At 58.2% G+C, this 27,448-nt stretch overlaps 1 protein-coding gene across 1 annotated transcript in view; it reads left to right on the top strand.

The window, feature by feature from the left end:
- The window catches only part of LOC121283615 (CD151 antigen-like), a 472,005-nt gene extending 445,163 nt beyond the window's left edge, over window positions 1-26,842 (top strand). The window contains exon 7 of the mRNA XM_041198387.1: window positions 26,647-26,842. Coding sequence (XP_041054321.1) covers window positions 26,647-26,808 — 162 coding nt within the window. The 3' untranslated portion in view covers window positions 26,809-26,842. The remainder of the gene's footprint in view (window positions 1-26,646) is intronic.
- Window positions 26,843-27,448: the final 606 nt, after the last annotated feature.

The raw sequence follows: 27,448 nt of genomic DNA on the forward strand, positions 1-27,448 counted from the left end.
TGTGAGTCACGGGGAGGGGTTTCTGAGTAACGGGGAGGGGTTTCTGAGTAGCGGGGAGCGTTTTCTGAGTAACGGGGAGCGTTTTCTGAGTAACGGGGAGGGGTGTCTGAGTAACGGGGAGGGGTGTCTGAGTAACCGGGAGGGGTGTCTGGGTAACCGGGAGGGGTTCTCAGTAACGGGGAGGAGTTTCTGAGTAACGGGGGAGGGGTGTCTGAGTAACGGGGAGGGTTTCTGCGTAACGGGGGCGGGGTTTCTGAGTAACGGGGAGGGGTTTCTGAGTAACGGGGAGGGGTTTCTGAGTAACGGGGAGGGGTGTCTGAGTAACGGGGAGGGGTTTCTGAGTAACGGGGAGGGGTTTCTGAGTAACGGCGAGGGGTTTCTGAGTAACGGGGGAGGGGTTTCTGAGTAACGGGGAGGGGTGTCTGAGTAACGGGGAAGGGGTTTCTGAGTAACGGGGAGGGGTTTCTGATTAACGGGGAGGGGTGTCTGAGTAACGGGGAGGGGTTTCTGCGTAACGGGGGTGGGGTGTCTGAGTAACGGGGGAGGGGTTTCTGAGTAACGGGGGAGGGGTTTCTGCGTAACGGGGGAGTGGTTTCTGAGTAACGGGGACGGGTGTCTGAGTAACGGGGAGGGGTTTCTGCGTAACGAGGATGGGTTTCTGAGTAACGGGGAGGGGTTTCTGAGTAACGGGGAGGGGTTTCTCAGTAACGGGGGAGGGGTTTCTGAGTAACGGGGAGGGGTTTCTGAGTAACGGGGAGGGGTTTCTGAGTAACGGAGAGGGTTTTCTCAGTAACGGGGGAGGGGTTTCTGAGTAACGGGGAGGGGTGTCTGAGTAACGGGGTGGGGTGTCTGAGTAACGGGGAGGGGTGTCTGAGTAACGGGGGAGGGGTGTCTGAGTAAGGGGGGAGGGGTGTCTGAGTAACGGGGAGGGGTTTCTGCGTAACGGGTGAGGGGTGTCTGAGTAACGGGGAGGTGTGTCTGAGTAACGGGAGAGGGGTGTCTGAGTAACGTGGGAGGGGTGTCTGAGTAACGGGCGAGAGGGCTGTCTGAGTAACGGGGAGGGGTTTCTGCGTAACGGGGGAGGGGTGTCTGAGTAACGGGGAGGGGTGTCTGAGTAACGGGTGAGGGGTTTCTGCGTAACGGGGGAGGGGTTTCTGCGTAACGGGGGAGGGGTGTCTGAGTAACGGGGAGGGGTGTCTGAGTAACGGGTGAGGGGTTTCTGCGTAACGGGGGAGGGGTTTCTGAGTAACGGGGACGGGTGTCTGAGTAACGGGGAGGGGTGTCTGAGTAACGGGGAGGGGTTTCTGAGTAACGGGGAGGGGTGTCTGAATAACGGGGAGGGGTGTCTGAGTAACGGGGAGGGGTGTCTGAGTAACGGGGAGGGGTGTCTGAGTAACGGGGAGGGGTGTCTGAGTAACGGGGGAGGGGTTTCTGAGTAACAGGGGAGGGGTGTCTGAGTAATGGGGAGGGGTGTCTGAGTAACGGGGGAGGGGTTTCTGAGTAACGGGGAGGGGTGTCTGAGTAATGGGGGAGGGGTTTCTGCGTAACGGGGAGGGGTGTCTGAGTAACGGGCAGGGGTGTCTGAGTAACGGGGAGGGGTGTCTGAGTAACGGGGAGGGGTGTCTGAGTAACGGGGAGGGGTTTCTGAGTAACGGGGGAGGGATTTCTGAGTAACGGGGTAGGGGTTTCTGAGTAACGGGGGAGGGGTGTCTGAGTAACGGGGAGGCGTGTCTGAGTAACGGGGGAGGGGTTTCTGAGTAACGGGGAGGGGTGTCTGAGTAACGGGCAGGGTTGTCTGAGTAACGGGGAGGGGTGTCTGAGTAACGGGGGAGGGGTTTCTGAGTAACGGGGAGGGGTGTCTGAGTAACGGGGGAGGGGTTTCTGAGTAACAGGGGTGGGGTGTCTGAGTAACGGGGAGGGGTGTCTGAGTAACGGGGGAGGGGTTTCTGAGTAACGGGGCGGGGTTTCTGATTAACGTGGAGGGGTTTCTCCGTAACGGGGGGGGTGTCTGAGTAACGTGGGAGGGGTTTCTGCGTAACGGGGGAGGGGTGTCTGAGTAACGGGGAGGGGTGTCTGAGTAACGGGGAGGGGTGTCTGAGTAACGGGGAGGGGTTTCTGAGTAACGGGGAGGGGTATCTGAGTAACGGGGAAGGGGTGTCTGAGTAACGGGGAGGGGTTTCTGAGTAACGGGTGAGGGGTTCTGAGTAACGGGGGAGGGGTGTCTGAGTAACGGGGGAGGGGTGTCTGCGTAACGGGGGAGGGGTGTCTGCGTAACGGGGGAGGGGTGTCTGCGTAACGGGGGAGTGGTTTCTGCGTAACGGGGAGGGGTTTCTGAGTAACGGGGAGGGGTTTCTGAGTAACGGGGAGGGGTGTCTGAGTAACGGGGGAGGGGTTTCTGAGTAACAGGGGAGGGGTGTCTGAGTAATGGGGAGGGGTGTCTGAGTAACGGGGGAGGGGTTTCTGAGTAACGGGGAGGGGTGTCTGAGTAATGGGGGAGGGGTTTCTGCGTAACGGGGAGGGGTGTCTGAGTAACGGGCAGGGGTGTCTGAGTAACGGGGAGGGGTTTCTGAGTAACGGGGGAGGGATTTCTGAGTAACGGGGTAGGGGTTTCTGAGTAACGGGGGAGGGGTGTCTGAGTAACGGGGAGGCGTGTCTGAGTAACGGGGGAGGGGTTTCTGAGTAACGGGGAGGGGTGTCTGAGTAACGGGCAGGGTTGTCTGAGTAACGGGGAGGGGTGTCTGAGTAACGGGGGAGGGGTTTCTGAGTAACGGGGAGGGGTGTCTGAGTAACGGGGGAGGGGTTTCTGAGTAACAGGGGTGGGGTGTCTGAGTAACGGGGAGGGGTGTCTGAGTAACGGGGGAGGGGTTTCTGAGTAACGGGGCGGGGTTTCTGATTAACGTGGAGGGGTTTCTCCGTAACGGGGGGGTGTCTGAGTAACGTGGGAGGGGTTTCTGCGTAACGGGGGAGGGGTGTCTGAGTAACGGGGAGGGGTGTCTGAGTAACGGGGAGGGGTGTCTGAGTAACGGGGAGGGGTTTCTGAGTAACGGGGAGGGGTATCTGAGTAACGGGGAAGGGGTGTCTGAGTAACGGGGAGGGGTTTCTGAGTAACGGGTGAGGGGTTCTGAGTAACGGGGGAGGGGTGTCTGAGTAACGGGGGAGGGGTGTCTGCGTAACGGGGGAGGGGTGTCTGCGTAACGGGGGAGGGGTGTCTGCGTAACGGGGGAGGGGTGTCTGCGTAACGGGGGAGTGGTTTCTGCGTAACGGGGAGGGGTTTCTGAGTAACGGGGAGGGGTTTCTCAGTAACGGGCGAGGGGTTTCTGAGTAACGGGGAGGGGTCTCTGAGTAACGGGGAGGGGTCTCTGAGTAACGGGTAGGGGTGTCTGAGTAACGGGTAGGGGTGTCTGAGTAACGGGGAGGGGTTTCTGAGTAACGGGGGAGGGGTTTCTGAGTTACGGGGTGGGGTGGCTGAGTAACGGGGGATGGGTTTCTGAGTAACAGGGGAGGGGTGTCTGAGTAACGGGGAGGGGTGTCTGAGTAACGGGGGAGGGGTTTCTGAGTAACGGGGAGGGGTTTCTGATTAACGTGGAGGGGTTTCTGCGTAACGGGGAGGGGTGTCTGCGTAACGGGGGAAGGGTGTCTGAGTAACGGGGAGGGCTTTCTGAGTAACGGGGGAGGGGTTTCTGAGTAAGGGGGAGGGGTGTCTGAGTAACGGGGTGGGCTTTCTTAGTAACAGGGGAGGGGTTTCTGAGTAAAGGGGAGGGGTTTCTGCGTAACGGGGAGGGGTTTCTGAGTAATGGGGAGGGGTTTCTGTGTAACGGGGAGGGGTTTCTGCGTAACCGGGGAGGGGTTTCTGAGTAACGGGGATGGGTTTCTGAGTAACGGGTAGCGGTTTCTGAGTAACGGGGAGGGGTTTCTGAGTAATGGGGAGGGGTTTTTGAGTAACGGGGAGGGGTGTCTGAGTAACGGGGAGGGGTGTCTGAGTAACTGGGGAGGGGTGTCTGAGTAACGGGGAGGAGTGTCTGAGTAACGGGGAGGGGTTTCTGCGTAACGGGGGAGGGGTTTCTGCGTCACGGGGGAGGGGTTTCTGCGTAACGGGGGAGGGGTGTCTGTGTAACGGGGAGGGGTGTCTGAGTAACGGGGAGGGGTGTCTGAGTAACGGGGGAGGGGTTTCTGCGTAACGGGGGAGGCGTGTCTGAGTAACGGGGAGGGCTTTCTGAGTAACGGGGGAGGGGTTTCTCAGTAACGGGGAGGGGTGTCTGAGTAACGGGGAGGGCTTTCTGAGTAACGGGGAGGGGTTTCTGAGTAACGGGGAGGGGTTTCTGCGTAACGGGGAGTGGTTTCTGAGTAACGGGGAGGGGTTTCTGAGTAACGGGGAGGGGTTTCTGAGTAACGGGGGAGGGGTTTCTGAGTAACGGGGAGTGGTGTCTGAGTAACGGGGGAGGGGTGTCTGAGTAACGGGGGTGGGGTGTCTGAGTAACGGGGAGGACTTTCTGAGTAACGGGGGAGGGGTGTCTGAGTAACGGGGAGGGTGTCTGAGTAACGGGGAGGGCTTTCTGAGTAACGGGGGAGGGGTTTCTGAGTAACGAGGAGGGGTTTCTGCGTAACGGGGAGGGGTTTCTGAGTAACGGGGAGGGGTTTCTGAGTAACGGGGAGGGGTTTCTGAGTAACGGGGAGGGGTTTCTGAGTAACGGGGGAGGGGTTTCTGCGTAACGGGGAGGAGTGTCTGAGTAACAGGGAGGGTTTCTGCGTAACGGGGGAGGGGTTTCTGAGTAACGGTGAGGGGTTTCTGAGTAACGGGGGGTGGTTTCTGAGTAACGGGGAGGGCTTTCTGAGTAACGGGGAGGGGTGTCTGAATAACGGGGAGGGCTGTCTGAGTAACGGGGAGGGGTGTCTGAGTAACGGGGGAGGGGTGCCTGAGTAACGGGGAGGGGTTTCTGCGTAACGGGGGAGGGGTTTGTGCGTAACGGGGGAGGGGTGTCTGAGTAACGGGGAGGGGTGTCTGAGTAACGGGGGAGGGGTGTCTGAGTAACGGGGGAGGGGTGTCTGAGTAACGGGGCAGGGGTTTCTGAGTAACGGAGAGGGGTTTCTGAGTAACGGGGGAGGGGTGTCTGAGTAACGGGGAGGGTTTCTGCGTAACGGGGGAGGGGTTTCTGAGTAACGGGGAGGGGTTTCTGAGTAACGGGGAGGGGTGTCTGAGTAACGGGGATGGGTTTCTGAGTAACGGGGAGGGGTTTCTGAGTAACGGGGAGGGGTGTCTGAGTAACGGGGATGGGTTTCTGAGTAACGGGGAGGGGTGTCTGAGTAACGGGGAGGGGTTTCTGAGTAACGGGGAGGGGTTTCTCAGTAACGGGGGAGGGGTTTCTGAGTAACGGGGAGGGGTGTCTGAGTAACGGGGAGGGGTGTCTGAGTAACGGGGAGGGGTGTCTGAGTAACGGGGGAGGGGTGTCTGAGTAACGGGGGAGGGGTGTCTGAGTAACGGGGAGGGGTTTCTGCGTAACGGGGGAGGGGTGTCTGAGTAACGGGGAGGGGTGTCTGAGTAACGGGAGAGGGGTGTCTGAGTAACGGGGGAGGGGTGTCTGAGTAACGGGGGAGGGGTGTCTGAGTAACGGGCGAGGGCTGTCTGAGTAACGGGGGAGGGGTGTCTGAGTAACGGGGAGGGGTGTCTGAGTAACGGGGGAGGGGTTTCTGCGTAACGGGGGAGTGGTTTCTGCGTAACGGGGGAGGGGTGTCTGAGTAACGGGGAGGGGTGTCTGAGTTACGGGTGAGGGGTTTCTGCGTAACGGGGGAGGGGTTTCTGAGTAACGGGGACGGGTGTCTGAGTAACGGGGAGGGGTGTCTGAGTAACGGGGAGGGGTTTCTGAGTAACGGGGAGGGGTGTCTGAATAACGGGGAGGGGTGTCTGAGTAACGGGGAGGGGTGTCTGAATATCGGGGCAGGGTGTCTGAGTAACGGGCAGGGGTGTCTGAGTAACGGGGAGGGGTGTCTGAGTAACGGGGAGGGGTTTCTGAGTAACGGGGGAGGGGTTTCTGAGTAACGGGGGAGGGGTTTCTGAGTAACGTGGGAGGGGTGTCTGAGTAACGGGGAGGGGTGTCTGAGTAACGGGGGAGGGGTTTCTGAGTAACGGGGAGGGGTGTCTGAGTAACGGGCAGGGTTGTCTGAGTACCGGGGAGGGGTGTCTGAGTAACGGGGAGGGGTGTCTGAGTAACGGGGGAGGGGTTTCTGAGTAACGGGGAGGGGTGTCTGAGTAACGGGGGGAGGGGTTTCTGAGTAACAGGGGCGGGGTTTCTGATTAACGTGGAGGGGTTTCTGAGTAACGGGGGGGGTTGTCTGAGTAACGGGGAGGGGTTTCTGCGTAACGGGGAGGGGTGTCTGAGTAACGGGGAGGGGTTGTCTGAGTAACGGGGAGGGGTTTCTGAGTAACGGGGAGGGGTTTCTGAGTAACGGGTGAGGGGTGTCTGAGTAACGGGGAGGTGTGTCTGAGTAACGGGGAGGGGTTTCTGAGTAACGGGGGAGGGGTTCTGCGTAACGGGGAGGTGTGTCTGCGTAACGGGGAGGGGTTTCTGAGTAACGGGGGAGGGGTTTCTGCGTAACGGGGAGGGGTGTCTGCGTAACGGGGGAGGGGTGTTTGCGTAACGGGGGAGGGGTGTCTGTGTAACGGGGGAGGGGTGTCTGCGTAACGGGGAGGGGTTTCTGAGTAACGGGGAGGGGTTTCTCAGTAACAGGGGAGGGTTGTCTGAGTAACGGGGAGGGGTGTCTGAGTAACGGGGGAGGGGTTTCTGTGTAACGGGGGGGGGTGTCTGAGTAACGGGGAGGGGTGTCTGAGTAACGGGGAGGGGTCTCTGAGTAACGGGGAGGGGTTTCTGAGTAACGGGTAGGGGTGTCTGAGTAACGGGGAGGGGTGTCTGAGTAACGGGGAGGGGTTTCTGAGTAACGGGGAGGGGTTTCTGAGTTACGGGGTGGGGTGGCTGAGTAACGGGGGATGGGTTTCTGAGTAACAGGGGAGGGGTGTCTGAGTAACGGGGAGGGGTGTCTGAGTAACGGGGGAGGGGTTTCTGTGTAACGGGGAGGGGTTTCTGATTAACGTGGAGGGGTTTCTGCGTAACGGGGAGGGGTGTCTGTGTAACGGGGGAAGGGTGTCTGAGTAACGGGGAGGGCTTTCTGAGTAACGGGGGAGGGGTGTCTGAGTAACGGGGTGGGCTTTCTTCGTAACAGGGGAGGGGTTTCTGAGTAAAGGGGAGGGGTTTCTGCGTAACGGGGAGGGGTTTCTGAGTAATGGGGAGGGGTTTCTGAGTAACGGGGGAGGGGTTTCTGAGTAACGGGGATGGGTTTCTGAGTAACGGGTAGCAGTTTCTGAGTAACGGGGAGGGGTTTCTGAGTAATGGGGAGGGGTTTTTGAGTAACGGGGAGGGGTGTCTGAGTAACGGGGAGGGGTGTCTGAGTAACGGGGAGGGGTGTCTGAGTAACTGTGGAGGGGTGTCTGAGTAACGGGGAGGAGTGTCTGAGTAACGGGGAGGGGTTTCTGCGTAACGTGGGAGGGGTTTCTGCGTAACGTGGGAGTGGTGTCTGAGTAACGGGAGAGGGGTGTCTGAGTAACGGGGGAGGGGTGTCTGAGTAACGGGGGAGGGGTGTCTGAGTAACGGGGAGGGGTTTCTGCGTAACGGGGGAGGGGTTTCTGCGTAACGGGGGAGGGTTTGTGCGTAACGGGGGAGGGGTGTCTGTGTAACGGGGAGGGGTGTCTGAGTAACGGGGAGGGGTGTCTGAGTAACGGGGGAGGGGTTTCTGCGTAACGGGGGAGGCGTGTCTGAGTAACATGGAGGGCTTTCTGAGTAACGGGGGAGGGGTTTCTGAGTAACAGGGAGGGGTGTCTGAGTAACGGGGAGGGCTTTCTGAGTAACGGGGAGGGGTTTCTGAGTAACGGGGAAGGGTTTCTGCGTAACGGGTAGTGGTTTCTGAGTAACGGGGAGGGGTTTCTGAGTAACGGGGAGGGGTTTCTGAGTAACGGGGGAGGGGTTTCTGAGTAACGGGGAGTGGTGTCTGAGTAACGGGTGAGGGGTGTCTGAGTAACGGGGGAGGGGTGTCTGAGTAACGGGGAGGGGTTTCTGCGTAACGGGGGAGGGGTGTCTGATTAACGGGGGAGGGGTTTCTGCGTAACGGCGGAGGGGTGTCTGAGTAACGGGGAGGACTTTCTGAGTAACGGGGGAGGGGTGTCTGAGTAACGGGGAGGGTGTCTGAGTAACGGGGAGGGCTTTCTGAGTAACGGGGGAGGGGTTTCTGAGTAACGAGGAGGGGTTTCTGCGTAACGGGGAGGGGTTTCTGAGTAACGGGGAGGGGTTTCTGAGTAACGGGGAGGGGTTTCTGAGTAACGGGGAGGGCTTTCTGCGTAACGGGGAGGAGTGTCTGAGTAACAGGGAGGGTTTCTGCGTAACGGGGGAGGGGTGTCTGAATAATGGGGAGGGGTGTCTGAGTAACGGGGGAGGGGTGCCTGAGTAACGGGGAGGGGTTTCTGCGTAACGGGGGAGGGGTTTCTTCATAACGGGGGAGGGGTGTCTGAGTAACGGGGGAGGGGTGTCTGAGTAACGGGGGAGGGGTGTCTGAGTAACGGGGGAGGGGTTTCTGAGTAACGGGGAGGGGTTTCTGAGTAACGGGGGAGGGGTGTCTGAGTAACGGGGAGGGTTTCTGCGTAACGGGGGAGGGGTTTCTGAGTAACGGGGAGGGGTTTCGGAGTAACGGGGAGGGGTGTCTGAGTAACGGGGATGGGTTTCTGAGTAACGGGGAGGGGTGTCTGAGTAACGGGGAGGGGTTTCTGAGTAACGGGGGAGGGGTTTCTGAGTAACGGGGAGGGGTGTCTGAGAAACGGGGGAGGGGTGTCTGAGTAACGGGGGTGGGGTGTCTGAGTAACGGGGGAGGGGTTTCTGAGTAACGGGGAGGGGTTTCTGATTAACGTGGAGGGGTTTCTGCGTAACGGGGAGGGGTGTCTGAGTAACGGGGGAGGGGTTTCTGAGTAAGGGGGAGGGGTGTCTGAGTAACGGGGAGGGCTTTCTGAGTAACAGGGGGAGGGGTTTCTGAGTAACGGGGAGGTGTTTCTGCGTAACGGGGAGGGGTTTCAGAGTAACGGGGAGGGGTTTCTGAGTAACGGGGAGGGCTTCTGAGTAACGGGGGAGGGGTTTCTGAGTAACGGGGAGGGGTTTCTGAGTAACGGGGGAGGGGATTCTGAGTAACGGGGAGGGGTGTCTGAGTAACGGGGGAGGGGTGTGTGAGTAACGGGGAGGGGTTTCTGAGTAACGGGGGAGGGGTGTCTGAGTAACGGGGAGGGCTTTCTGAGTAACGGGGGAGGGCTTTCTGAGTAACGGGGAGGGGTTTCTGAGTAACGGGGAGGGGTTTCTGAGTAACGGGGGAGGGGTTCTGAGTAACGGGGAGGGGTTTCTACGTAACGGGGAGGGGTGTCTGAGTAACGGGGAGGGTTTCTGCGTAACGGCGGAGGGGTTTCTGAGTAACGGGGAGGGGTTTCTGAGTAACGGGGAGGGGTTTCTGAGTAACGGGGGAGGGGTTTCTGAGTAACGGGGAGGGGTGTCTGAGTAACGGGGGAGGGGTGTCTGAGTAACGGGGGAGGGGTGTCTGAGTAACGGGGGAGGGGTTTCTGCGTATACTGGGGAGGGGTGTCTGAGTAACGGGGGAGGGGTTCTGAGTAACGGGGAGGGGTGTCTGAGTAACGGGGAGGGTTTTCTGAGTAACGGGAGGGGCTTCTGCGTAACGGGGGAGGGGTTTCTGAGTAACGGGTTGGGGTTTCTCAGTAACGGACGAGGGGTTTCTGAGTAACGGGTGAGGGGTTCTGAGTAACGGGGAGGGGTGTCTGAGTAACGGGGAGGGGTTTCTGAGTAACGGGGGAGGGGTTTCTGCATAACGGGGAGGGGTTTCTGCATAACGGGGAGCGGTTTCTGAGTAACGGGGGAGGGGTTTCTGCGTAACGGTGGAGGGGTGTCTGCGTAACGGGGGAGGGGTGTCTGCGTAACGGGGGATTGGTTTCTGCGTAACGGGGAGGGGTTTCTGAGTAACGGGGAGGGGTTTCTCAGTAACGGGGGAGGGGTTTCTGAGTAACAGGGAGGGGTGTCTGAGTAACGGGGAGGGCTGTCTGAGTAACGGGGAGGGGTGTCTGAGTAACGGTGGAGGGGTGTCTGATTAACGGGGGATGGATGTCTGAGTAACGGGGAGGGGTGTCTGAGTAACGGGGAGGGGTTTCTGCATAATGGGGGAGGGTTTTCTGAGTAATGGGGCGGGGTGTCTGAGTAACGGGGAGGGGTTTCTGCGTAACGATGGAGGGGTGTCTGACTAACGGGGAGGGGTGTCTGAGTAACGGGGAGGGGTTTCTGCGTAACGGGGGAGGGGTTCTGAGTAACGGGGGAGGGGTTCTGAGTAACGGGGAGGGGTTTCTGCGTAATGGGGAGGGGTGTCTGAGTAACGGGGAGGGGTGTCTGAGTAACGGGGAGGGTTTCTGCGTAACGGGGGAGGGGTTTTTGAGTAACGGGGAGGGGTTTCTGAGTTACGGGGTGGGGTGGCTGAGTAACGGGGGATGGGTTTCTGAGTAACAGGGGAGGGGTGTCTGAGTAACGGGGAGGGGTGTCTGAGTAACGGGGGAGGGGTTTCTGTGTAACGGGGAGGGGTTTCTGATTAACGTGGAGGGGTTTCTGCGTAACGGGGAGGGGTGTCTGCGTAACGGGGGAAGGGTGTCTGAGTAACGGGGAGGGCTTTCTGAGTAACGGGGGAGGGGTGTCTGAGTAACGGGGTGGGCTTTCTTCGTAACAGGGGAGGGGTTTCTGAGTAAAGGGGAGGGGTTTCTGCGTAACGGGGAGGGGTTTCTGAGTAATGGGGAGGGGTTTCTGAGTAACGGGGGAGGGGTTTCTGAGTAACGGGGATGGGTTTCTGAGTAACGGGTAGCAGTTTCTGAGTAACGGGGAGGGGTTTCTGAGTAATGGGGAGGGGTTTTTGAGTAACGGGGAGGGGTGTCTGAGTAACGGGGAGGGGTGTCTGAGTAACGGGGAGGGGTGTCTGAGTAACTGGGGAGGGGTGTCTGAGTAACGGGGAGGAGTGTCTGAGTAACGGGGAGGGGTTTCTGCGTAACGTGGAAGGGGTTTCTGCGTAACGTGGGAGTGGTGTCTGAGTAACGGGAGAGGGGTGTCTGAGTAACGGGGGAGGGGTGTCTGAGTAACGGGGGAGGGGTGTCTGAGTAACGGGGAGGGGTTTCTGCGTAACGGGGGAGGGGTTTCTGCGTAACGGGGGAGGGTTTGTGCGTAACGGGGGAGGGGTGTCTGTGTAACATGGAGGGCTTTCTGAGTAACGGGGGAGGGGTTTCTGAGTAACAGGGAGGGGTGTCTGAGTAACGGGGAGGGCTTTCTGAGTAACGGGGAGGGGTTTCTGAGTAACGGGGAAGGGTTTCTGCGTAACGGGTAGTGGTTTCTGAGTAACGGGGAGGGGTTTCTGAGTAACGGGGAGGGGTTTCTGAGTAACGGGGGAGGGGTTTCTGAGTAACGGGGAGTGGTGTCTGAGTAACGGGTGAGGGGTGTCTGAGTAACGGGGGAGGGGTGTCTGAGTAACGGGGAGGGGTTTCTGCGTAACGGGGGAGGGGTGTCTGATTAACGGGGGAGGGGTTTCTGCGTAACGGCGGAGGGGTGTCTGAGTAACGGGGAGGACTTTCTGAGTAACGGGGGAGGGGTGTCTGAGTAACGGGGAGGGTGTCTGAGTAACGGGGAGGGCTTTCTGAGTAACGGGGGAGGGGTTTCTGAGTAACGAGGAGGGGTTTCTGCGTAACGGGGAGGGGTTTCTGAGTAACGGGGAGGGGTTTCTGAGTAACGGGGAGGGGTTTCTGAGTAACGGGGAGGGCTTTCTGCGTAACGGGGAGGAGTGTCTGAGTAACAGGGAGGGTTTCTGCGTAACGGGGGAGGGGTGTCTGAATAACGGGGAGGGGTGTCTGAGTAACGGGGGAGGGGTGCCTGAGTAACGGGGAGGGGTTTCTGCGTAACGGGGGAGGGGTTTCTTCATAACGGGGGAGGGGTGTCTGAGTAACGGGGGAGGGGTGTCTGAGTAACGGGGGAGGGGTGTCTGAGTAACGGGGGAGGGGTTTCTGAGTAACGGGGAGGGGTTTCTGAGTAACGGGGGAGGTGTGTCTGAGTAACGGGGAGGGTTTCTGCGTAACGGGGGAGGGGTTTCTGAGTAACGGGGAGGGGTTTCGGAGTAACGGGGAGGGGTGTCTGAGTAACGGGGATGGGTTTCTGAGTAACGGGGAGGGGTGTCTGAGTAACGGGGAGGGGTTTCTGAGTAACGGGGGAGGGGTTTCTGAGTAACGGGGAGGGGTGTCTGAGAAACGGGGGAGGGGTGTCTGAGTAACGGGGGTGGGGTGTCTGAGTAACGGGGGAGGGGTTTCTGAGTAACGGGGAGGGGTTTCTGATTAACGTGGAGGGGTTTCTGCGTAACGGGGAGGGGTGTCTGAGTAACGGGGGAGGGGTTTCTGAGTAAGGGGGAGGGGTGTCTGAGTAACGGGGAGGGCTTTCTGAGTAACGGGGGAGGGGTTTCTGAGTAACGGGGAGGTGTTTCTGCGTAACGGGGAGGGGTTTCAGAGTAACGGGGAGGGGTTTCTGAGTAACGGGGAGGGCTTCTGAGTAACGGGGGAGGGGTTTCTGAGTAACGGGGAGGGGTTTCTGAGTAACGGGGGAGGGGATTCTGAGTAACGGGGAGGGGTGTCTGAGTAACGGGGGAGGGGTGTGTGAGTAACGGGGAGGGGTTTCTGAGTAACGGGGGAGGGGTGTCTGAGTAACGGGGAGGGCTTTCTGAGTAACGGGGGAGGGCTTTCTGAGTAACGGGGAGGGGTTTCTGAGTAACGGGGAGGGGTTTCTGAGTAACGGGGGAGGGGTTCTGAGTAACGGGGAGGGGTTTCTACGTAACGGGGAGGGGTGTCTGAGTAACGGGGAGGGTTTCTGCGTAACGGCGGAGGGGTTTCTGAGTAACGGGGAGGGGTTTCTGAGTAACGGGGAGGGGTTTCTGAGTAACGGGGGAGGGGTTTCTGAGTAACGGGGAGGGGTGTCTGAGTAACGGGGGAGGGGTGTCTGAGTAACGGGGGAGGGGTGTCTGAGTAACGGGGGAGGGGTTTCTGCGTATACTGGGGAGGGGTGTCTGAGTAACGGGGGAGGGGTTCTGAGTAACGGGGAGGGGTGTCTGAGTAACGGGGAGGGTTTTCTGAGTAACGGGAGGGGCTTCTGCGTAACGGGGGAGGGGTTTCTGAGTAACGGGTTGGGGTTTCTCAGTAACGGACGAGGGGTTTCTGAGTAACGGGTGAGGGGTTCTGAGTAACGGGGAGGGGTGTCTGAGTAACGGGGAGGGGTTTCTGAGTAACGGGGGAGGGGTTTCTGCATAACGGGGAGGGGTTTCTGCATAACGGGGAGCGGTTTCTGAGTAACGGGGGAGGGGTTTCTGCGTAACGGTGGAGGGGTGTCTGCGTAACGGGGGAGGGGTGTCTGCGTAACGGGGGATTGGTTTCTGCGTAACGGGGAGGGGTTTCTGAGTAACGGGGAGGGGTTTCTCAGTAACGGGGGAGGGGTTTCTGAGTAACAGGGAGGGGTGTCTGAGTAACGGGGAGGGCTGTCTGAGTAACGGGGAGGGGTGTCTGAGTAACGGTGGAGGGGTGTCTGATTAACGGGGGATGGATGTCTGAGTAACGGGGAGGGGTGTCTGAGTAACGGGGAGGGGTTTCTGCATAATGGGGGAGGGTTTTCTGAGTAATGGGGCGGGGTGTCTGAGTAACGGGGAGGGGTTTCTGCGTAACGATGGAGGGGTGTCTGACTAACGGGGAGGGGTTGTCTGAGTAACGGGGAGGGGTTTCTGCGTAACGGGGGAGGGGTTCTGAGTAACGGGGGAGGGGTTCTGAGTAACGGGGAGGGGTTTCTGCGTAATGGGGAGGGGTGTCTGAGTAACGGGGAGGGGTGTCTGAGTAACGGGGAGGGTTTCTGCGTAACGGGGGAGGGGTTTTTGAGTAATGGGGAGGGGTTTCTGAGTAACGGGGAGGGGTTTCTGAGTAACGGGGAGGGGTTTCTGAGTAACGGGGAGGGGTTTCTGAGTAACGGGAGGGGTGTCTGAGTAACGGTGGAGGGGTGTCTGAGTAACGGGGAGGGGTGTCTGAGTAACGGGGAGGGGTTTCTGCGTAACGGGGGAGGGGTGTCTGAGTACTGGGGGAGGGGTGTCTGAGTAACGGGGAGGGGTTTCTGCGTAACGGGGAGGGTTTCTGCGTAACGGGGAGGTGTGTCTGAGTAATGGGGGAGGGGTTTCTGCGTAACGTGGGAGGGGTTTCTGCGTAATGGGGAGGGGTTTCTGAGTAACGGGGGAGGGGTTTCTGAGGAACGGGGGAGGGATTTCTGAGTAACGGGGGAGGGGATTCTGAGTAACGGGGAGGGGTTTCTGCGTAACGGGGAGGGGTTTCTGAGTAACGGGGAGGGGTTTCTGAGTAACGGGGAGGGGTTTCTGAGTAACGGGGGAGGGGTTTCTGAGTAACGGGGAGGGTTTTCTGATTAACGGGAGGGGTTTCTGCGTAACGGGGGAGGGGTTTCTGAGTAACGGGGAGGGGTTTCTGAGTCACGGGGGAGGGTTTCTGAGTAACGGGGAAGGGTTTCTGAGTAACGGGTGAGGGGTTCTGAGTAACGGGGAGGGGTGTCTGTGTAACGGGGGAGGGGTGTCTGAGTAACGGGGAGGGGTTTCTGAGTAACGGGGGAGGGGTTTCTGCGTAACGGTGGAGGGGTGTCTGCGTAACGGGGGAGGGGTGTCTGCGTAACGGTGGAGTGGTTTCTGCGTAACGGGGAGGGGTGTCTGAGTAACGGGGAGGGGTGTCTGAGTAACGGGGAGGGGTTTCTGAGTAACGGGGGAGGGGTTTCTGCATAACGGGGAGCGGTTTCTGAGTAACGGGGAAGGGGTTTCTGCGTAACGGTGGAGGGGTGTCTGCGTAATGGGGGAGGGGTGTCTGCGTAACGGGGGAGTGGTTTCTGCGTAACGGGGAGGGGTTTCTGAGTAACGGGGAGGGGTTTTTCAGTAACGGGGAGGGGTTTCTGAGTAACGGGGAGGGGTTTCTGAGTAACGGGGAGGGGTGTCTGAGTAACGGGGGAGGGGTGTCTGAGTAACGGGGGAGGGGTGTCTGAGTAACGGGGAGGGGTGTCTGAGTAACGAGGGAGGGTGTCTGAGTAACGGGGAGGGGTTTCTGCGTAACGGTGGAGGGGTGTCTGACTAACGGAGAGGGGTGTCTGAGTAACGGGGGAGGGGTTTCTGCGTAACGGGGGAGGGGTGTCTGAGTAACGGGGAGGGCTTTCTGAGTAACGGGGGAGGGGTTTCTGAGTAACGGGGAGGGGTGTCTGAGTAACGGGGAGGGCTTTCTGAGTAACGGGGGAGGGGTTTCTGCGTAACGGGGAGGGGTTTCTGTGTAACGGGGAGGGGTGTCTGAGTAACGGGGAGGGGTTTCTGAGTAACGGGGGAGGGGTTCTGAGTAACGGGGAGGGGTTTCTGCGTAACGGGGAGGGGTGTCTGAGTAACGGGGAGGGGTTTCTGAGTAACGGGGAGGTGTTTCTGAGTAACGGGGGAGGGGTTTCTGAGTAACGGGGAGGGGTGTCTGAGTAACGGGGGAGGGGTTTCTGAGTAACGGGAGGGGTTTCTGCGTAACGGGGTGGGGTTTCTGAGTAACGGGGAGGGGTGTCTGAGTAACGGGGAGGGGTGTCTGAGTAACGGTGGAGGGGTGTCTGAGTAACGGGGAGGGGTGTCTGTGTAACGGGGAAGGGTTTCTGCGTAACGGGGGAGGGGTGTCTGAGTAACGGGGGAGGGGTGTCTGAGTAACGGGGAGGGGTTTCTGCGTAACGGGGAGGGGTTTCTGCGTAACGGGGAGGTGTGTCTGAGTAACGGGGGAGGGGTTTCTGCGTAACGTGGGAGGGGTTTCTGCGTAACGGGGAGGGGTTTCCGAGTAACGGGGGAGGGGTTTCCGAGTAACGGGGGAGGGGTTTCCGAGTAACAGGGGAGGGGTTTCTGAGTAACGGGAGGGGTTTCTGCGTAACGGGGGAGGGGTTTCTGAGTCACGGGGAGGGGTTTCTGAGTAACGGGGATTGGTTTCTGAGTAACGGGGGAGGGTTTCTGAGTAACGGGGGAGTGGTTTCTGCGTAACGGGGAGGGGTTTCTGAGTAACGGTGGAGGGGTTTCTGAGTAACGGGGAGGGTTTTCTGAGTAACGGGAGGGGTTTCTGCGTAACGGGGGAGGGGTTTCTGAGTAACGGGGAGGGGTTTCTGAGTCAAGGGGGAGGGGTTTCTGAGTAACGGGGTGGGGTTTCTGAGTAACGGGGAGGGGTGTCTGTGTAACGGGGGAGGGGTGTCTGAGTAACGGGGAGGGGTTTCTGAGTAACGGGGAGGGGTTTCTGCGTAACGGGGGAGGGGTGTCTGCGTAACGGGGGAGGGGTGTCTGCGTAACGGGGGAGTGGTTTCTGCGTAACGGGGAGGGGTTTCTGAGTAACGGGGGAGTGGTTTCTGCGTAACGGGGAGGGGTTTCTGAGTAACGGGGAGGGCTTTCTGAGTAACGGGGAGGGGTGTCTGAGTAACGGGGGAGGGGTGTTTGTGTAATGGGGGAGGGGTGTCTGAGTAACGGGGAGGGCTTTCTGAGTAACGGGGGAGGGCTTTCTGAGTAACGGGGAGGGGTTTCTGCGTAATGGGGAGGGGTGTCTGAGTAACGGGGAGGGGTGTCTGAGTAACGGGGAGGGTTTCTGCGTAACGGGGGAGGGTTTCTGCGTAACGGGGAGGGGTTTCTGAGTAACGGGGAGGGGTTTCTGAGTAACGGGGAGGGGTTTCTGAGTAACGGGGAGGGGTTTCTGAGTAACGGGGAGGGGTGTCTGAGTAACGGTGGAGGGGTGTCTGAGTAACGGGGAGGGGTGTCTGAGTAACGGGGAGGGGTTTCTGCGTAACGGGGGAGGGGTGTCTGAGTACCGGGGGAGGGGTGTCTGAGTAACGGGGAGGGGTTTCTGCGTAACGGGGAGGGGTTTCTGCGTAACGGGGAGGTGTGTCTGAGTAACGGGGGAGGGGTTTCTGCGTAACGTGGGAGGGGTTTCTGCGTAACGTGGGAGGGGTTTCTGCGTAATGGGGAGGGTTTCTGAGTAACGGGGGAGGGGTTTCTGAGGAACGGGGGAGGGGTTTCTGAGTAACGGGGGAGGGGATTCTGAGTAACGGGGAGGGGTTTCTGCGTAACGGGGAGGGGTTTCTGAGTAACGGGGAGGGGTTTCTGAGTTACGGGGAGGGGTTTTCTGAGTAACGGGGGAGGGGTTTCTGAGTACGGGGAGGGTTTTCTGATTAACGGGAGGGGTTTCTGCGTAACGGGGAGGGGTTTCTGAGTAACGGGGAGGGGTTTCTGAGTCACGGGGGAGGGGTTTCTGAGTAACGGGGAAGGGTTTCTGAGTAACGGGTGAGGGGTTCTGAGTAACGGGGAGGGGTGTCTGAGTAACGGGGAGGGGTTTCTGAGTAACGGGGGAGGGGTTTCTGCGTAACGGTGGAGGGGTGTCTGCGTAACGGGGGAGGGGTGTCTGCGTAACGGGGGAGTGGTTTCTGCGTAACGGGGAGGGGTGTCTGAGTAACGGGGAGGGGTGTCTGAGTAACGGGGAGGGGTTTCTGAGTAACGGGGGAGGGGTTTCTGCATAACGGGGAGCGGTTTCTGAGTAACGGGGAAGGGGTTTCTGCGTAACGGTGGAGGGGTGTCTGCGTAATGGGGGAGGGGTGTCTGCGTAACGGGGGAGTGGTTTCTGCGTAACGGGGAGGGGTTTCTGAGTAACGGGGAGGGGTTTTTCAGTAACGGGGAGGGGTTTCTGAGTAACGGGGAGGGGTGTCTGAGTAACGGGGGAGGGGTGTCTGAGTAACGGGGGAGGGGTGTCTGAGTAACGGGGAGGGGTGTCTGAGTAACGGGGGAGGGGTGTCTGAGTAACGGGGAGGGGTTTCTGCGTAACGGTGGAGGGGTGTCTGACTAACGGAGAGGGGTGTCTGAGTAACGGGGGAGGGGTTTCTGCGTAACGGGGGAGGGGTGTCTGAGTAACGGGGAGGGCTTTCTGAGTAACGGGGAGGGGTTTCTGAGTAACGGGGAGGGGGTGTCTGAGTAACGGGGAGGGGTTTCTGCGTAACGGGGGTGCGGTGTCTGAGTAACCGGGAGGGGTGTCTGAGTAACGGGGAGGGGCTTCTGCGTAACGTGGGAGGGGTTTCTGCGTAACGGGGAGTGGTTTCTGAGTACGGGGGAGGGGTTTCTGAGTAACGGGGGAGGGGTTTCTGAGTAACGGGAGAGGTTTCTGCGTAACGGGGGAGGGTTTCTGAGTAACGGGGAGGGGTTTCTGAGTAACGGGGGAGGGGTTCTGAGTAACGGGGGAGTGGTTTCTGAGTAACGGGAAGGGTTTCTGCGTAACGGGGGAGGGGTTTCTGAGTAACGGGTAGGGGTTTCTGAGCAATGGGTAGGGGTTTCTGAGTAACGGGGGAGGGGTTTCTAAGTAACGGGGGAGTGGTTCTGAGTAACGGGGGAGGGGTTCTGTGTAACGGGGAGGGGTGTCTGAGTAACGGGGAGGGGTTTCTGAGTAACGGGGGAGGGGTTTCTGCATAACGGGGAGCGGTTTCTGAGTAACGGGGAAGGGGTTTCTGCGTAACGGTGGAGGGGTGTCTGCGTAATGGGGGAGGGGTGTCTGCGTTAACGGGGGAGTGGTTTCTGCGTAACGGGGAGGGGTTTCTGAGTAACGGGGAGGGGTTTTTCAGTAACGGGGAGGGGTTTCTGAGTAACGGGGAGGGGTGTCTGAGTAACGGGGGACGGGTGTCTGAGTAACGGGGGAGGGGTGTCTGAGTAACGGGGAGGGGTGTCTGAGTAACGGGGAGGGGTGTCTGAGTAACGGGGAGGGGTTTCTGCGTACGGTGGGAGGGGTGTCTGACTAACGGAGAGGGGTGTCTGAGTAACGGGGGAGGGGTTTCTGCGTAACGGGGGAGGGGTGTCTGAGTAACGGGGAGGGCTTTCTGAGTAACGGGGGGAGGGGTTTCTGAGTAACGGGGAGGGGTGTCTGAGTAACGGGGAGGGGTTTCTGCGTAACGGGGGTGCGGTGTCTGAGTAACCGGGAGGGGTGTCTGAGTAACGGGGAGGGCTTCTGCGTAACGTGGGAGGGGTTTCTGCGTACGGGGAGTGGTTTCTGAGTAACGGGGGAGGGGTTTCTGAGTAACGGGGGAGGGGTTTCTGAGTAACGGGAGAGGTTTCTGCGTAACGGGGGAGGGGTTTCTGAGTAACGGGGAGGGGTTTCTGAGTAACGGGGGAGGGGTTCTGAGTAACGGGGGAGTGGTTTCTGAGTAACGGGAAGGGTTTCTGCGTAACGGGGGGAGGGTTTCTGAGTAACGGGTAGGGGTTTCTGAGCAATGGGTAGGGGTTTCTGAGTAACGGGGGAGGGGTTTCTAAGTAACGGGGGAGTGGTTCTGAGTAACGGGGGAGGGGTTCTGTGTAACGGGGAGGGGTTTCTGCGTAACGGGAGGGGTTTCTGAGTAACGAGGGAGGGGTTTCTGAGTAACGGTGGAGTGGTTCTGAGTAACGGGGAGGGGTTTCTGCGTAACGGGGAGGGGTTCCTGAGTAATGGGGGAGGGGTTTCTGCGTAACCGGGAGGGGCTTCTGAGTAACGGGGGAGGGGTTTCTGAGTAACGGTGAGGGGTTTCTGAGTAACGGGAGGGGTTTCTGAGTAACGGGGGAGGGGTTTCTGAGTAAAGTGGAGGGGTTTCTGAGTAACAGGGGAGGGGTTTCTGAGTAACGGGGAGGGGTTTCTGAGTAACGGGGAGGGGTTTCTGCGTAACGGGGAGGGGTGTCTGCGTAACGGGGGGAGGGGTGTCTGCGTAACGGGGGAGTGGTTTCTGCGTAACGGGGAGGGGTTTCTGAGTAACGGGGGAGTGGTTTCTGCGTAACGGGGAGGGGTTTCTGAGTAACGGGGAGGGGTTTCTGAGTAACGGGGAGGGGTGTCTGAGTAACGGGGGAGGGGTGTTTGTGTAATGGGGGAGGGGTGTCTGAGTAACGGGGAGGGCTTTCTGAGTAACGGGGGAGGGCTTTCTGAGTAACGGGGAGGGGTTTCTGCGTAATGGGGAGGGGTGTCTGAGTAACGGGGAGGGGTGTCTGAGTAACGGGGAGGGTTTCTGCGTAACGGGGGAGGGTTTCTGCGTAACGGGGAGGGGTTTCTGAGTAACGGGGAGGGGTTTCTGAGTAACGGGGAGGGGTTTCTGAGTAACGGGGAGGGGTTTCTGAGTAACGGGGAGGGGTGTCTGAGTAACGGTGGAGGGGTGTCTGAGTAACGGGGAGGGTGTCTGAGTAACGGGGAGGGGTTTCTGCGTAACGGGGGAGGGGTGTCTGAGTACCGGGGGAGGGGTGTCTGAGTAACGGGGAGGGGTTTCTGCGTACGGGGAGGGGTTTCTGCGTAACGGGGAGGTGTGTCTGAGTAACGGGGGAGGGGTTTCTGCGTAACGTGGGAGGGGTTTCTGCGTAACGTGGGAGGGGTTTCTGCGTAATGGGGAGGGGTTTCTGAGTAACGGGGGAGGGGTTTCTGAGGAACGGGGGAGGGGTTTCTGAGTAACGGGGGAGGGGATTCTGAGTAACGGGGAGGGGTTTCTGCGTAACGGGGAGGGGTTTTCTGAGTAACGGGGAGGGGTTTCTGTGTTACGGGGGAGGGGTTTCTGAGTAACGGGGGAGGGGTTTCTGAGTAACGGGGAGGGTTTTCTGATTAACGGGAGGGTTTCTGCGTAACGGGGGAGGGGTTTCTGAGTAACGGGGAGGGGTTTCTGAGTCACGGGGGAGGGGTTTCTGAGTAACGGGAAGGGTTTCTGAGTAACGGGTGAGGGGTTCTGAGTAACGGGGAGGGGTGTCTGTGTAACGGGGGAGGGGTGTCTGAGTAACGGGGAGGGGTTTCTGAGTAACGGGGGAGGGGTTTCTGCGTAACGGTGGAGGGGTGTCTGCGTAACGGGGGGAGGGGTGTCTGCGTAACGGGGGAGTGGTTTCTGCGTAACGGGGAGGGTGTCTGAGTAACGGGGAGGGGTGTCTGAGTAACGGGGAGGGGTTTCTGAGTAACGGGGGGAGGGGTTTCTGCATAACGGGGAGCGGTTTCTGAGTAACGGGGAAGGGGTTTCTGCGTAACGGTGGAGGGGTGTCTGCGTAATGGGGGAGGGGTGTCTGCGTCACGGGGGAGTGGTTTCTGCGTAACGGGGAGGGGTTTCTGAGTAACGGGGAGGGGTTTTTCAGTAACGGGGAGGGGTTTCTGAGTAACGGGGAGGGGTGTCTGAGTAACGGGGGACGGGTGTCTGAGTAACGGGGGAGGGGTGTCTGAGTAACGGGGAGGGGTGTCTGAGTAACGGGGGAGGGGTGTCTGAGTAACGGGGAGGGGTTTCTGCGTAACGGTGGAGGGGTGTCTGACTAACGGAGAGGGGTGTCTGAGTAACGGGGGAGGGGTTTCTGCGTAACGGGGGAGGGGTGTCTGAGTAACGGGGAGGGGTGTCTGAGTAACGGGGAGGGGTTTCTGCGTAACGGGGGAGGGGTGTCTGAGTACCGGGGGAGGGGTGTCTGAGTAACGGGGAGGGGTTTCTGCGTAACGGGGAGGGGTTTCTGCGTAACGGGGAGGTGTGTCTGAGTAACGGGGGAGGGGTTTCTGCGTAACGTGGGAGGGGTTTCTGCGTAACGTGGGAGGGGTTTCTGCGTAATGGGGAGGGGTTTCTGAGTAACGGGGGAGGGGTTTCTGAGGAACGGGGGAGGGGTTTCTGAGTAACGGGGGAGGGGATTCTGAGTAACGGGGAGGGGTTTCTGCGTAACGGGGAGGGGTTTCTGAGTAACGGGGAGGGGTTTCTGAGTTACGGGGAGGGGTTTCTGAGTAACGGGGGAGGGGTTTCTGAGTAACGGGGAGGGTTTTCTGATTAACGGGAGGGGTTTCTGCGTAACGGGGGAGGGGTTTCTGAGTAACGGGGAGGGGTTTCTGAGTCACGGGGGAGGGGTTTCTGAGTAACGGGGAAGGGTTTCTGAGTAACGGGTGAGGGGTTCTGAGTAACGGGGAGGGGTGTCTGTGTAACGGGGGAGGGGTGTCTGAGTAACGGGGAGGGGTTTCTGAGTAACGGGGGAGGGGTTTCTGCGTAACGGTGGAGGGGTGTCTGCGTAACGGGGGAGGGGTGTCTGCGTAACGGGGGGAGTGGTTTCTGCGTAACGGGGAGGGGTGTCTGAGTAACGGGGAGGGGTGTCTGAGTAACGGGGAGGGGTTTCTGAGTAACGGGGGAGGGGTTTCTGCATAACGGGGAGCGTTTCTGAGTAACGGGGAAGGGGTTTCTGCGTAACGGTGGAGGGGTGTCTGCGTAATGGGGGAGGGGTGTCCTGCGTAACGGGGGAGTGGTTTCTGCGTAACGGGGAGGGGTTTCTGAGTAACGGGGAGGGGTTTTTCAGTAACGGGGAGGGGTTTCTGAGTAACGGGGAGGGGTGTCTGAGTAACGGGGGACGGGTGTCCTGAGTAACGGGGGAGGGGTGTCTGAGTAACGGGGAGGGGTGTCTGAGTAACGGGGGGAGGGGTGTCTGAGTAACGGGGAGGGGTTTCTGCGTAACGGTGGAGGGGTGTCTGACTAACGGAGAGGGGTGTCTGAGTAACGGGGGAGGGGTTTCTGCGTAACGGGGGAGGGGTGTCTGAGTAACGGGGAGGGCTTTCTGAGTAACGGGGGAGGGGTTTCTGAGTAACGGGGAGGGGTGTCTGAGTAACGGGGAGGGGTTTCTGCGTAACGGGGGTGCGGTGTCTGAGTAACCGGGAGGGGTGTCTGAGTAACGGGGAGGGGCTTCTGCGTAACGTGGGAGGGGTTTCTGCGTAACGGGGAGTGGTTTCTGAGTAACGGGGGAGGGGTTTCTGAGTAACGGGGGAGGGGTTTCTGAGTAACGGGAGAGGTTTCTGCGTAACGGGGGAGGGGTTTCTGAGTAACGGGGAGGGGTTTCTGAGTAACGGGGGAGGGGTTCTGAGTAACGGGGGAGTGGTTTCTGAGTAACGGGAAGGGTTTCTGCGTAACGGGGGAGGGGTTTCTGAGTAACGGGTAGGGGTTTCTGAGCAATGGGTAGGGGTTTCTGAGTAACGGGGGAGGGGTTTCTAAGTAACGGGGGAGTGGTTCTGAGTAACGGGGGAGGGGTTCTGTGTAACGGGGAGGGGTGTCTGAGTAACGGGGAGGGGTTTCTGAGTAACGGGGGAGGGGTTTCTGCATAACGGGGAGCGGTTTCTGAGTAACGGGGAAGGGGTTTTCTGCGTAACGGTGGAGGGGTGTCTGCGTAATGGGGGAGGGGTGTCTGCGTAACGGGGGAGTGGTTTCTGCGTAACGGGGAGGGGTTTCTGAGTAACGGGGAGGGGTTTTTCAGTAACGGGGAGGGGTTTCTGAGTAACGGGGAGGGGTGTCTGAGTAACGGGGGACGGGTGTCTGAGTAACGGGGGAGGGGTGTCTGAGTAACGGGGAGGGGTGTCTGAGTAACGGGGGAGGGGTGTCTGAGTAACGGGGAGGGGTTTCTGCGTAACGGTGGAGGGGTGTCTGACTAACGGAGAGGGGTGTCTGAGTAACGGGGGAGGGGTTTCTGCGTAACGGGGGGAGGGGTGTCTGAGTAACGGGGAGGGCTTTCTGAGTAACGGGGGAGGGGTTTCTGAGTAACGGGGAGGGGTGTCTGAGTAACGGGGAGGGGTTTCTGCGTAACGGGGGTGCGGTGTCTGAGTAACCGGGAGGGGTGTCTGAGTAACGGGGAGGGGCTTCTGCGTAACGTGGGAGGGGTTTCTGCGTAACGGGGAGTGGTTTCTGAGTAACGGGGGAGGGGTTTCTGAGTAACGGGGGAGGGGTTTCTGAGTAACGGGAGAGGTTTCTGCGTAACGGGGGAGGGGTTTCTGAGTAACGGGGAGGGGTTTCTGAGTAACGGGGGAGGGGTTCTGAGTAACGGGGGAGTGGTTTCTGAGTAACGGGAAGGGTTTCTGCGTAACGGGGGAGGGGTTTCTGAGTAACGGGTAGGGGTTTCTGAGCAATGGGTAGGGGTTTCTGAGTAACGGGGGAGGGGTTTCTAAGTAACGGGGGAGTGGTTCTGAGTAACGGGGGAGGGGTTCTGTGTAACGGGGAGGGGTTTCTGCGTAACGGGGAGGGGTTTCTGAGTAACGAGGGAGGGGTTTCTGAGTAACGGTGGAGTGGTTCTGAGTAACGGGGAGGGGTTTCTGCGTAACGGGGAGGGGTTCCTGAGTAATGGGGGAGGGGTTTCTGCGTAACCGGGAGGGGCTTCTGAGTAACGGGGGAGGGGTTTCTGAGTAACGGTGAGGGGTTTCTGAGTAACGGGAGGGGTTTCTGAGTAACGGGGGAGGGGTTTCTGAGTAAAGTGGAGGGGTTTCTGAGTAACAGGGGAGGGGTTTCTGAGTAACGGGGAGGGGTGTCTGAGTAACGGGGAGGGGTTTCTGAGTAACGGAGGAGGGTTTTTTGAGTAACGGGGGGGGGGTTTCTGCGTAATGGGAAGGGGTTTCTGCGTAACAACCACTAGACATGTAGACATTCCTCATTGCTCTGAGCCTTCTATATTCAGCCTGGTTCTCCATTGTATTATCCACCTGACATATTCATCCCTTTTCTGCTTCATCTTACTCTCTCTTTTTCATTATCCTGGGAGCTCTGGATTCGATTGTTGCACCTGTACCCCTCATGAAATCTATCTTGACTGTACCCAAACTATCTCCTCTTTAAAATCAGTCCATTGTTCTGACACAGTTTTGCCTACTAATCTTTGATTGCAATTTTTCTGGGCCAGGTCCATTGAAGTTGGCTTCCCCCATCCCCCCCACCCCCTAATTAATTATTCTTAATCTGGATTGCTCGTTGTCTTTTTCCATAGCCAACCTGTGCCACTGTCTCCTAAATGTTCCCCTCCTGACACTTGGTCTACTTGACCCACCTCATCCCCAAGAACCTGGTCTAGCAGTGCCTCCTGCTTCATTGCACTGGACACATACTGTTGTAGAAAATTCTCCTGTGCACGCTGTAGAAACTCTAATCCCTCTCTGCCCTTCACACTACTATCCCAGGCTTTCTCCAGATAGTTAAAGTGAACATTATATAATTCTTGCACCCCTCTGTAATTTCCTTCCGATTAGTCAGAGGTCTGTGGGCTACACTTAGCAATGTAATTGCACCTTTTTTGTTCCTTTGGTCTAGCCAAATAGTTTCTGTCCTTGACCCCTATGGGGGGGAATACTCTCCTTAATCAATACTGCCATCCCTCCCACTTTGTTTCTTTCCCTATCCTTCCTGAACACCCAGTATCCAGGAATATTTAGCACCCAGTCCTGCCTTTATTAAGCCAGGTGTCTGATATTGCCACAACAACATTACCTTTATTTATCACACTCCATGCATTCATATAAAGGCACAGTAAATCTCATTTAGACCTCGTTACTTTTCCACTTACTCTGACTCCATCTCATGCCTAAGCACCAAGGTGGGAAATAATATCTCTCCCAATTTTCTGCTCTTGATACTCCTCTCCTGCTTGATACTCCTCTCCTGCTTGATACTACCTCCTGCTTCCCATCCCACTGCCCAGTTAGTGTAAACCCACCCCTGCAGCACAAGCAAACCACTCCACAATGAACGCAACCCTGTCTCTAGGTGTAACCCATTCGGCCTGTATAAGTCTCATCTCCCACTGAACTGTTCCCAATGTTCCAGGAATCTAAAGCCTCCTAGACCATCTCTCAGCCAGGCATTCATCTGTTCCTTCTCTGTCTGAACTGACTAGCAGATGGTACTGAGAGTAATCAAGAGGCTACTACCTTTCAGCTCCTTCCTAGCACCTTAAATTCTACCTCCGGGACCTCATCCCCCTTTCTAACTAAGTCATTGATACTGATGTGGAACGTGACAACTGGCTGTTCATTCCTTCCTCTGCAGTCATAGTGTGACATTCTTTACCCTGGCACCAGTGAGGCATGTATTATCCTGGATTCACATCTGTGGCTACAGAAACATCTCTCAGTCCCATAACTATCAAATTTCCATCGCTGTTGCTTTTCCAGTTGTCCTCATAAAGCCCTGTACAGCTGAGCCACCCATAGTGCCATGAACTTGTCTCTGGCTTCACTCTCAGAGGAACCATCACTCTCATCAGCGTTCAGAATAGAAGACTAGTTAGAGGGTGAGATATACTTGGGACACTCCTGCACTACCTGTCTGATTTTCCTTGACTTGCCTGGCATGTACCCATTCCCTATCGGCCTACAAACCCTGAAGCTGCAGGGTGATTATATCTGTAAACATGCTATCAACGAAGCTCTCAACCTCACGGATACACCGCAGTGAGGCCAGCTGTTGCTCAAGCACTAAAGCCCAGAGCTAGAGCTGCTGCGGCTAACAATGCTTGCTGTTCAATGTGGCTATCAAGGAGTAGAGAGGTAGCCTGGAGTTCACACGTGGAACAGGATGGGTACTCCATGGGTCCAAACTCTCCTGCTATTCCTCAATTTATTAGATTTCCAACCCCAGTTTCTATAGTTCCTCTGAATAACTGAAGTCCTATTCCCTGGAACTATTCTGATAAAGCTCTGCACTCTCTCTAAGCACTTGTGACGGAGTTGTTTTTTCACAGGGAGGCTGTATCACCAAGCTAGAAGGGTTTATCATGGCCCATTTGAAGATTATTGGAGCAGTGGGAATAGGAATCGCCTGTGTCCAGGTAGGAACACAATTGACGGAGACATGGATAGGGAGTAGGAAGGTGTGGCTGAACAACCGAGTGCGGAATGCCTGAACACACTGACTGACATGTACAACAGGTCCTAGCTTCACCCCCTCACCTCAGTATCAGTCCGAGTGTCTGAACACCTGGCAGACAATGATGCCTTTTAAACCATCTGTCCCCCCACGCCTATTGCTAAACCACCCACCCCCAACCCCCAAGATCAGGAACATGTCAGAGCTGAAATGGTCGGGAAGGCTATGCTTGATTGGTGCCCAAGGATAGACGCTCTGTGATGCCATGCCCACCTGGAGGATGCCAAATAAACTGACATCTCTTTCATCTTCGAACTCTATTTTAAAAAATCAATGGCCGCAAGGTGTTTAAAATTAGCTGAGAGAATGTCTCAGTGTGGAGCTCTCCCTGTAGCCCCTCGGTCTCAGTGTGGAGCTCCTCGTGTGGCCCCTCGGTCTCAGTGTGGAGCTCCTCGTGTGGCCCCTCGGTCTCAGTGTGGAGCTCCTCGTGTGGCCCCTCGGTCTCAGTGTGGAGCTCTCCGTGTAGCCCCTCGGACTCAGTGTGGAGCTCTCCGTGTAGCCCCTCGGTCTCAGTGTGGAGCTCTCCGTGTAGCCCCTCGGACTCAGTGTGGAGCTCTCCGTGTAGCCCCTCGGTCTCAGTGTGGAGCTCCCCGTGTAGCCCCTCGGTCTCAGTGTGG

This window comes from Carcharodon carcharias, chromosome 10 (assembly GCF_017639515.1).
Source record: "Carcharodon carcharias isolate sCarCar2 chromosome 10, sCarCar2.pri, whole genome shotgun sequence".
Classification (NCBI taxonomy): Eukaryota; Metazoa; Chordata; class Chondrichthyes; order Lamniformes; family Lamnidae; genus Carcharodon; species Carcharodon carcharias.